Here is a 12,057-nt window from a genome sequence, read left to right on the forward strand (position 1 = left end):
ATATAGTTTTCATTGATTTTTATTGCAGTATTAGTTCAGTTATGTTAATTCACCAAGATAAACTAAATGAAAATGAGAAATGTTTCTTTGGCAACCAGTTGAAATAAAATAAATTTTTTATATTTTATTTTCGTTTTTTTTTAACCGTTTACTGTTTTTTGGTTTTAGTTTTAGTTATAAACAGTAGCCCTGCAAACAAATAAAAATATTCCTTAAGCATTTATTTATCTTAGTTAAACGTATTTTAACATTTAATAATATATTATTAAAATAAAAAAACTGTTCATATTATTTAATTAACTAACAATGAGCTAACATGAACACTGAAATGAACAGTTAAATTGAGATGGATACATTTTATAAATGCATGTACACTCATTAATTAATTCACAACATTTACAAATGAGTTGATTAATGCATTAGCTAACATTAACTAATGAGACGTAAGTGTGAAGTTTTAGCAGTATTGCAGTCTTGCCACTGATAAACTGTGCACACAGAGAGTCTGAACTGAGAGAAGAGAACAATCCTTACGTTGTTTTGGATCTTCTCTCTCGTTCAGCCTCTCCTGAGCTTTCCTGAAAACACGCAGATGAGTCGCAAAGTCATCCACCAGTCTGGTGGTGAAATACGGCTGCCAGTCCACCTCTTTAGACCTGAGGAAAGGAAAGATTGAGCACTTAATGAATCACAAGATTAACGGTCTCCATTTCAACACTGCGTTCAGCAGGGAAAATGTGTCAGATCATCTGAATGCAGTGTTTGGTTTGTGGTCAGGTGTTGTCACTCACATGATTTTAAAGCAGATCTGTGTCAGACAGGTGTCTTACCTGGTGGAGAACTCAACGAGTGCGTTCTGGACTGTCTGACGGATCTCCAAGAGGAACGTTTCATCATCACTCAGAGTGTAATACCAATACTGGATATAGTCCCTCAAGGCGAACTGGATGACCTGATGAACGACATGAGAAGAGGATCAGACGATCATTTCCTGAAACAAACAGGACACCATTTCTAGGGTCCTATAAAAATCCCTTTTTTAATCTTTTGTTTTTCCAAATTCCATTTTATTTGGTCCCCAAATTCCATTCTTTTTTTTTTTTTAATTGATCTGGATTTAATTTTTTTTAGACTTCATTTAAATGGTTAAATTCAAAAGCAAGTCTAATTTCAATTATGAGTCTATTAATACATTTTTTTGTTTGATTTTTGTTAAATAGGCATTTATAAATGTGTTCATTTTTTTTCTCTCAAATTCCAATAAATTTTGACCAAATTCTGTGTTCTTCGTTTTAATTTTTCTGGATTCTATTCAATAGTAATTACATTTGAATAATCAATTTTAGTGCTACTACTACTATTATTAAACCGAGATATACTTTCTTCTGTGCAATAGTAATTTATTTGTCACAATTTCTTCAAGTTAAACTGAACTTTTATTTCCCATGAAGACCTTTGAGTTTCTGTATGTATATTATATGATGATAGTTTTTCTCAAATGAATTAGCAAAATGCTCATGAAGACTCTCAGAAATCTAGAAAAAATAACACAAAATTTCCAAAAAATAAACCATTTCCTATAGCCTTACTATTGTGAAAATTGTTAAAGTTTTATTTATTAAATAAATTAATTAAACCATTAAAAGGGAAACTAGAAATAATTTAATGGAAACCACAGAATTTGGATTTCATACTGCCTCACAAGGAAATGTATTTTTCTGGATCACATGCTCTCGTTCTTTTTAGCACAGACACAATGACCCATCACTGCTACTGCAAAGGACTCTGGGTAGACATTCCAGAGCAGATGTGAAGCTCAGCAGAACAGACAGAGGACTTGAGTCTTAAACTTAATGCAATCTCCTCAAAATCTCAGACTTACATAGGATGAGTTACACAGGGATTTCACTCATAAAGAGGTCTTATACTATGGGACAAGATTTTAATGCGGTCACATCATGGAAAAAACGGATACTTATCGGTCTTTTCTCACGTCTACAAGTCTCTCTAGTCCATCCAGATCAGTTACTGAAACTAAATCACAAAAAACAGGAACCGTTTTTGAACACATCAGCCTTGTTCCAAAAACCTAGACTGCTGCCGACCAAGACAACATTTTTAGGCAACACCCTCCACATGGAAGCTGTTCAAAACAGTAGGTAACACCATGCTGTCTTGTTCTCGTTCATTTGTCCAAGGCAGCACCAAATGCATTTTTGCAGATTACCATCGCTTTTGAAAATAAATATGTACTAAATAATAAATCCAGAAAAACTAAAACAGATAACTGAGAATTCTGAAAAATATTTATATAGAATATTTCACAGGGCTCCAATATTTTTTAAATGTTAATAAATTATTATTAATTATTAAATTAATTAAATGTAATTATAAATTTAATGTAATTATTAAATTGAATTAAAACATAAATTACATTAAACATTAATCATTTAATTCAATTATTAAGTTTAATGCATGATGTAAACTATATATTATCGCCTAGCTCTAAAAGAACTATACAAATTAACATGACTTGACTTAAATAAAATAATCAATAAAATAAAATCAATAAAAAAAAAAAAATTATATATATATATATAATATATATATATATATATATATATATATATATATATATATAGTATATATATATAATAGATATTAGATATATATATATATATATAATTATATATATATATATATATAATATAATATATATATATATAGATATATATATATATATAGATATAGATATATATATATATAGATATATATATATTATATATATAGATACTGTTTCACACATACTCCGTCTGCAGTGCGTATGCTGTCCGCCTGTTTCACACATACTCCGCCTACAGACCTTATCAACTAACAATTAAATATATGTACCGTATTTTCCGGACTATAAGTCGCACTTTTTTTCATAGTTTGGCTGGTCCTGCGACTTATAGTCAGGTGCGACTTATTTATCAATTTATTTGACATGAACTGAGAGAAATGAAACGGAGAGAAATGAACCAAGAGAAAATCAACCAATAGAAAACATTACCGTCTCCAGCCGCGAGAGGGCGCTCTATGCTTCTCAGTGCTCCTGTAGTCTACCACTGAAAACAACTGAAAACTGTTAACTGAAAATATTTAACTTAAAGACAACTGAGAAAGACTGAATGCAAATAAAATGCCCCCAAAAAGAAAATCCTATTCTGCAGATTACAAACTGCAGATAGTAAAATATGCAGCCGAAAACGGTAATCGAGCAGCAGAAAGAAAGTTTGGAGTGAGTGAGAAACTTGTGAGGGACTGGCGTAAAACAGAGGTTACTCTAACTCTCAAATGAAGAGAAAACAAAAAAACTAACCGCGGGCTGAAAGCAAGATGGCCAGAGCTGGAGGAAACGAGTCCACAGATGGGTGCTTGAACAACGCGCTGCCGGGAGAGGCTTGTCAACAGTGCAGTTGTAGTTGTTTTCAGTGGTAGACTACAGGAGCACTGAGCAGCATAGAGCGCCCTCTCGTGGCTGTAGACGGTAATGTTTTTCTCTTGTTTCTTGGTTCTAAATAAATGCGACTTATAGTCCGGTGCGACTTATATATGTTTTTTTCCTCGTCATGACGTATTTTTGGACTGATGCGACTTATACTCAGGTGCGACTTATAGTCCGAAAAATACGGTATATGTTTTGTAATTTCGCATCTGATGACGCATCTGAAACATCATATCATTGATATTATTACCTAAGAAGTTGAAGTAAATAGGCTACATTAGAAAACGGCGCACTTTCAAGGACACGCATTTATTTTTTTTAAATGGGCGGAATGTAGTTATTCACCCGACAAGAAGCTCAACAGCTGATGATACTGAACTGCAGCGTGCCGGTTAGAGCGGTTCTCCTCCTCCACTAAACAACAACCTGCATCATCATTCATAACACCACTACAACAAACAAACAACAACCGTTTCCTTCGGACACGTCTGATTTGAGAACCGAGGAGCTGATGATACTGCGCATGCGTGATTCAGACTGACACACAGTGCGTCTGAACCGAACTGGTTCTTTTGGTGAGCGGGGAAACCGAGGGCTTGAATGAAGGGCAATCTGGCGAAACGTAAGTTTATTTAATAACAAATAAATCGCAATGGATTATGTATAGTAAGTGGATCATTGTTTCATCGCCAATGACGTCATTACGTCGAGCGTAGAACCGGTGAACTGTTTTTTTCAACTGGTTTATTGAATCGAACTGTCCGAAAGAACCTGTTCGCGGAAAAGAACCGAACTTCCCATCACTAGACTGAGCTCATGCGTCATCTTCACGCCAGTTATTCAGCCAATAAAGTGTAGGCATATGTATTTCAAAATTTAGTGGTATGTGTGCATAATGATGTAGCTATCAGTGTAGGCCTCTCACTAGGTATTGGAATGGAGCCATTAACATAAAACAAATATATATTTACATCATAAAACCTATTCAATATTCTGCAACTTGAACAACAGTTTGAGTAACACTAGTACGTCATTTACATATCTAAGATACAACAGTAAAACAACCTGTTTTCTAAATGTCAAAGAGAGGGTGTAAAACAGTTGTGCAACATCAATATGGTGGTTTTATGGTGCAAAGAAACCTCTCTCACCAACAATAAATGCAAATCTGTAGCATTAAAAAAAGTGACCCCAGCAGAATATATGCATTGTAAGCAGACGTAAACCTGATTCAGTACAGCATGTGAGACCACTGACTGAAAACGAGTGTCATGTGCTCATCTGCTTTATGAAAAACAGCAGCTCAGCCTAAACTCTCAAACGAGCTGATCCAGTGTCTGACGCATGTCATGGGCGGAAACAAACGGCTTTTGTGAAGTGAAAGCTCGACAGTCTGAGAGAAACTCATCAGTGGGGAAACCACAGGTTCCTCAAAAGCATGAATGTGCGCTTATCTCTCTCTTTTTTTTTTTTGACGACACCACCCTCCACAGTCTCATCAACTATAATACATCATCCTGTCAGACGGCGATCGATCTTTATGGGTTTGGACTCTGATTTCATCTCCTCCAAAACCTGAAGAACAAACACAAAGAATTCAAATTCAGAAGTTAACCACAAGCACAATCCAAAGTCATCATGAAATAAAAATCAGCAATTTCATTTTTTAAAGGGGTGGTTGCCTTTTTTTTAGGCTTGGCTGTGTTTATGGGAGCATACTTTTGTCTCATACTTTTAGATATAAATGTAACTGTTTATGTAAGCTTTTAATATACGGTTTTATCCTGATTAAAGCTTTAATACAGCAGAATACATGATTGCATTGTAGCATTTTTATAACAGTAAGAAGTTTTTGCCAGCAAATATTGCTCGCTACCACGGGAAGCACATGTTTAACACTTCTCATAGCTATGTGAAAAATATCTGTCTGTCTGTACACATGAAGTGTATTACTGGAACAGTTCATTGATGGAGCTGTGATGAGCTGATGATCTAAATGAGAGAGAGAGACAGAGAGAGAGAGAGAGAGAGACAGAGAGAGAAAGAGACAGAGAGAGAGAGAGAGAGAGAGAGAGAGAGAGAGAGAGATGCAGAGCAGGGAGACTTGAGGAACAGGTTTAAGAACCATTGCTTTAGAACATTGAATCCATTAGAATCGTTAGAAGAAAGAATCGAGATTCATATATGAATAGATTTTTTCGTGCACTTCTAGTCACTACTACATTTCACAACAACTCAACAACTCTTCCTCTTCTCTAAAGCAGTGCAACATGGCCTTGCCCCCTTTGTTGTATATTCCCGGGGGCAGGGTTTATGTAAATGTCAGGGTTTGTGATGTCACCGACCCGGAAAGTAGCTCGTTGTAGTCTCTACGAACTGTATTTGTAGGCAGTAAACTGCCATCATTTTAAAAGACAATGTCTCTGTTTGCATTGAGCTTTCAGTGTTGTAAATTTGCAGATATTGTTTATGCTCAAACAGCAACATTACACACTAACTAAAGTTAAAAAAGTGAAATCACAATCAACCACCCCTTTAATAAATATTTCTGGTATTAATGGGCATGACTTATCAGTAAATGTTATTGTAAATAAAAATGTAGAAAACACCTGTTCACTCATTTAATTATGAACCTTAGTTAACATGTCAGTGACTATATATTCTATAAAGCAGAAGAATGTTTTTTAATGAATTAGCTTAATAAATCCAATTTTAATTTGATTAAAAAAAAAACTATCTTCATATATATACATATATATATATATATATATATATACACATACACACAGAACCTCAAAGGTCTTCACAAAACCTGTCAAAATAAAAGTTTATTTTAACTTGTAGAAAGTGACAGAAATATATTCTTTTTGTACAGTAGAATCTACTTCTCAAAGCAAAAACAATAACAAAATAAATAAATAAATAAATAAATAAATAATGTGTCCTGTTGTGCAGCACTTTGGTCCAAAATTTCCCCCCAAAATTTGTTAGGGAAATTTTTGTTTGCTTACATTTTAAAAGATTAATTCAAATGTTTTGTATTTTGTCGTACTGCACTGATTAAATGCATTACAAATGCTTGTGTATGTTGTGGTAAATATAATAAATAAAAATAAATAAAAGGGAAGACAGACATGCAAGAGTTTGCAGACCTTCAGTATGGCCGTCTGTGTTGAAGGCAGGTATGAGTGTTCACACCTTTCCAGGTGTTTCTCTGAGTTTATCTTTCCAAATAAAAGCAGCACTACGAATCCCCTAGAGAAGGAGAGAAGAGAGAGACTGCATCAACATACAGGAACATCAACAGGTCTTACAGCGCTTCAAGTGCACTGATGCTGCCTGAAATGAGACGTATTTGTGATCCACTTACCCGCCAATGAAACAGAGGATGTAGAAGGCCAGATAAAAGATGGCAAAGGGTCCAAATGTGATGAGGAAGAGGACGACTCCAAGACCCCCCCATCCCCAGATGGACAGACTGGCCTGAAACACACAAACACAGAAAGAGAGAGAGAGTTATTGACATTATTTCTTATCTTTGGATGACTGAGTGCTCATGCTAAAGAGTGTTAACGGATCGGAATAAAAGCAGCATGAATGTAGCGTAATTGAACATACAGAAGAAAACCATGACATGATTGCAGTTACTGAATAACTGAAAGAGCACACCATCAGGGTCGAAAATGTTCAAAATAGTGTATGAATTGAAGAAATTTACAGCTGTGAAAATGTATTTTGCACTATTTCATTAAAATAATGTTTTATCTCCAAGACAAAGGCGTTGTGTTGCTGTTAGCATCAATTACTGCTTTAATGTTCACACAGGTAAAAGTCTCTTTGATTTGGTTCTCACTCATGTCTGATATAATCAGTAAGGGTCAGACTATCGCTCTTGAATTGCAATTAAAGTAGTGAAATTACAGGCCATTTCACCAAGCTGCATTTCGCCCCAGATCATCATCATCAACGTAACAGAGACCCAGAAGAACTGAAAGCACAATGCAGGAGCTTTCAGCCGACAGGTTAAGGACTCCAAAAGAACTGAAGGGAGAAAATAAACTAGAGACGAGACAGATGAGAGATGCGAGTGTGACTGTAAATGCGTCCAATGGCCAGGTTTCCTGTTTTTGCAAGGACAGGAAACTCAGTGTCCCAATATGTGCCCTTCCCTTCCTTCTCCTGAGCCAATCACACACACACACACGCGCGCACGCACACATGGATCTGAAGGGCCAGACCTGGAGTCTGTCCTGCTCAGCTGAAGTGTGTTAAATAAACATCAGCCAAAAATATGATCAAACATTCATCTGAGAAATAAAGAGAAACGAAGTGCAAGACTGCAAAAGAGTAAAAGAAAGAAATTAAGATATTTTAGATAAGAAAGAAAGAAAGAAAGAAAGAAAGAAAGAAAGAAAGCAAGAAAGAAAGAAAGTGCAAGACTGCAAAAGAGTAAAAGAAAGAAATTAAGATATTTTAGATTGCTATGATTCCACATAAACTTACCCTAAACAATGCAGAAAATGAAGACGGAATCATAGGATCCATTAATACAAATTAAACTTACTGTATAAAGTGGAATATTATGGAATTTGCCAAATTTAGAATGAGTAAATCAAAAGTAGGTCAGTACATTTAAATAAAATTGCAATATGGATTAGTGTCTGTGAATACGAAGCCTCAAAAATACTATTTAAATATGAAACCTGCATGTCCTGTGTGTCTCTGTGTGATGAAACCTGTCCAGAAATATTATCCAGAAATATTATAATGGAAAACAAAGAATTTGGTAAAAAATAAAATGGAATTTGAGAAAAATAAAATGTTATAGGGCCTTGGGGTGTGCGATATTAACAAAAAAGATATATCAATATTTTCTGGGATTTTACTGATAACGATAATTTGACAATATTTTGCTGAGTGTGTTATTGTGGTGATATCTTAAGGACTATCATGGACAGCTGACTCCTAAAGTTTTTGATATTCTTCATATTCTGCGTGGTCAGTTCACATCAGTGATAGAAATTAATCTTTTCCAATAAGTTTAAATTGCATTTTTACCTTTATAAGCCATTTTTTCTAAAAGTGTGCATCTTTTGAGTGAAATTTTTACTAAATGCATTTTAATAGACTAAATCATGCAGTGAAAATGTGCATGCGCACTAGTCTACCCTAGCAGACTTCATCACATCATGTATTCGTGCACTCTATGGTGTGTTTTGTTTGGTTTTTGCGATATACTCGACAATCTCAATTCATTAAAAACAATTATGATATTATCGCAGATTATATATACACACCTAATAGGGCCCTAAAATGTAATTTGGGGAGAAGCAATTAGTCAACGATGGAACGATGGAATTCAGAAAAATGAAAACAGGAAAAAAAACTGATTTCATAGGGCCCTATAAACTTTACATAAGAGATGAATGGTTGGTCTCTTTATATGTCAATCAGATGTGCTCTTCCTGTCACAGTGGGCAGCTCTTGGCCAGAATGAGCCACAATGTTAACGGTCTGGCTACATGAGACCTTTAGAGCACATGAAAGCCCTGATTTAACCTCTGTGATTCATTTCAGGACCACAAACCCTAGTCCTGACCCGCTGACCTCTGTAGCCTGTTGAGTCCTCTGCCCACAGCAGGCCATTCATGACTCGTGCTGCTGACATCCTGTGGATTCGGTCAAACAGTGTAACAAACATGCTGCTGTAGCTTTCTAGAGACTGATTTATGCCACACAATGCATGTAGGTGTTATTAGAGGGCTGAACAAACAGGCTTTCTTTATACGTGTTCTGGATGAACCGCAAATATTCAATCAGTTTTAACATCATCACCAGGGTGTAAAATAATTGCACTTTCAAACTGCAGGTGAATTGAGAAAATTTTCCAGCCATTAAACCATGTATTTCTTTAAAATAATGTCATTAAATGATATTTCATATAATGATACAAATTCCACTAAATTGAGAAAAATCTGAGATAAACAAACTGAGAGGTGAGTCCTCAGGATGATAAAGAGCAATGAGCTTGTCTGATTTGCATTTGGTCTGTGAGTAAACATCATCAAAATGTTATCAAGTATGAGGGAAAACAAACCATCAGCATGGCACCTAATCAAAAACCAAAGATAAAGTTAACCACTACATCAATCCAACAAAATTTAGGGAAGGAAAAAGCGGTTTTGAATCAAATATTCTCCTTTAGTCATAAAAAAGGTCTATTTAAGCACCAGTCAATTTTAAAAGTTAAAAGTTAACTTAATATTATATTAGCAGTTTGTACATCGTGTTTCAGCCCTTATCACCAGCAAACTAACCTCTAAAGAAGATAGAAGCAGATTACGGCAGACTAGAAAACTAAAGCTGCTCTCTTTGTCGTCAAACACACAATAATCCAACAGCTGTTTTACCTTTACCATGTTTTCACATCGCAGCACATTATATAAGGTGACAATCTCCATCCGGTAAGAAGACAGATGAGCTGTGCACTTTCGAGGACAGACACGCAGGGGACATTAATACAATCTAATAGACTGAATCATTGAATTGAATCATCCATCTGTCAGTGGAAAGGTGTAAAGCTGTATAGGTCTCTTAACAGCGCTGATCTCATTCTGTCCTGCTGCGTTCTCCTCACAGGACGAGTCAGCGAAGACTTTAGCCAGGTTAAGATTATTATCTACTGACTGCCATTCAATCACCTGCTGCATACAAGCTCCTTCTTAAACCGCAAAATTCATTAACATAACGCTGCATGGCTGTGGCAACTACTGCTGTCGGCCTGAATATCCCCAGCTGAGACGAGGCCTTTATACACAGTCTGACCTCATAAAGTTAGACAGTGAATCTGTGCTGAGAACAGCTCATTAAATGATCATTGTAAGTGCCAAAAAGTTCCCAAAGGTTTCAAGTGTGATCCTGCACAAAACTCATCAGGCTTCTCCATTAATTCAGGCTGGTCACCGAGGTCTATTTTAAGAGTGGTGTAAATACCCAAGGCTCGAGTGCCGCTGTCCTGAGATCAAACGCTGTGTATATAGTCCAGATATAAGCTGTAGCACTTACAGAGAAAGGAGTACAAGCTCTCTATAAACCACATTATAGCTGCATTACACTTACTGACACTTTTTCTTGAAGTAAAATCAAATAACACTTTTTAGTCTTTAAGAAAACAAGTTGTATTTGCTCATGGAGTATTATTACTCTAACTATACTCTAACTAACTATAACAAAACAAACCCTCAAATTTTATTTTTTTTAATTTAACTGAAATAAAATAAAATGTACAATTTCTAATTTTGGCACCATTTCTCATTAGTTTAAAGGGTTAGCTCACCAATAAAGAATTCTGTCATTAATTAATCACCCTTGTGTCGTTCCAAACCCGTAAGACCTCCGTTCATCATTGGAACACAAATTAAGATATTTCTGATGAAATCCAAGAGCTTTCTGACCCTCCATAGACAGTAAGGGTCCTACCACGATCAATACAAATACTGAAACTTCACCTAAAATGAATAAAAGCAACACAATTTCTAAAACTTTAAAATTTAAATTAAAATGGAAAATATAAAAATAAAATAAATCATAATATAAAATAGTCATAAAAACAATAACATTATAATACTACTGATATTAAAATAACACTGGTGCTCTTCCATCTTGTTCTACAAAAGTTAATTTATTATTAAATATGATGAAATAAATACAAATTAATATTGGTGAAAAATTGAAACATCTATCTATCTAACTATCTATCTTGAAGATGTTGTAAATACATATATATATTGATATATATATATATATATATATATATATATATATATATATATATATATATATATATATATATATATATATTTTTTTTTTTTTTTTTTTTTTTTTTTTTAAAACCCTTCCTTCATTTCACAGGTTACATGGTGTAACTGTGAAATAACAGCCTGTCAGTATTAGATAATAATACCAGCTAATTAACACCCCATAACCAGGAGCTTCCCAAAGCTTTGATAATGAGCGGATGATGAGATTTAGAGCATATATCTGGCAAATCTGATGGGTATAAACAGGGCACATGCAGAGAGCACATCGAGCACGCTGGAACAGATTCAGAGCACAGGTGAACTGAGCTACTCGTGTGGTAATATGAGCCTGACTCTTAGTCAAGTGCTGCCCATTTACAGTTTTGCATTCCTCTGTTGACACACAACCCAGCAGTGTACCGTGCAAGCATGCATACTTCTTAATATTTACACATGGAGTGCTGAGGAAACAACAGAAACAAACATGATGAGACCCTGTTGTGCACGACATTGCTATAGATCAATATGTTCAAAACAAAATCAAATATAATGTCACATGAATCACAGCAGGCTGGCCTGAAATGCTTCGGTTCAGTGAAACATTCGCAGTAGTAATGCACTAACTTCAAGGTCCAGCCCTAAAATGCAAAGACAGAGCGACTGTGCTCAAGTCCTGATACGCCAGCAGAGACACGTGTGACTAAAGAGGATTCACCTCATCCACCTGTCATCAGGGGATGAAATAAAGACACAGATTCCAATGCACTGAAA

General features: G+C 35.2%; 1 protein-coding gene across 1 annotated transcript in view; it reads right to left on the reverse strand.

Moving 5' to 3' along the window:
* LOC109056447 (sorting nexin-13) overlaps positions 1–12,057 on the reverse strand; it is a 30,981-nt gene that overhangs the window by 15,745 nt on the left and 3,179 nt on the right. Inside the window, 5 exon segments of the mRNA XM_042745346.1 lie at positions 535–656; positions 831–952; positions 4,967–5,062; positions 6,640–6,742; positions 6,858–6,970. Of these exon segments, the coding sequence (XP_042601280.1) occupies positions 535–656; positions 831–952; positions 4,967–5,062; positions 6,640–6,742; positions 6,858–6,970 (556 nt within the window).

The sequence above is a fragment of the Cyprinus carpio genome, chromosome B19 (assembly GCF_018340385.1).
Source record: "Cyprinus carpio isolate SPL01 chromosome B19, ASM1834038v1, whole genome shotgun sequence".
NCBI classification, from domain to species: Eukaryota; Metazoa; Chordata; class Actinopteri; order Cypriniformes; family Cyprinidae; genus Cyprinus; species Cyprinus carpio.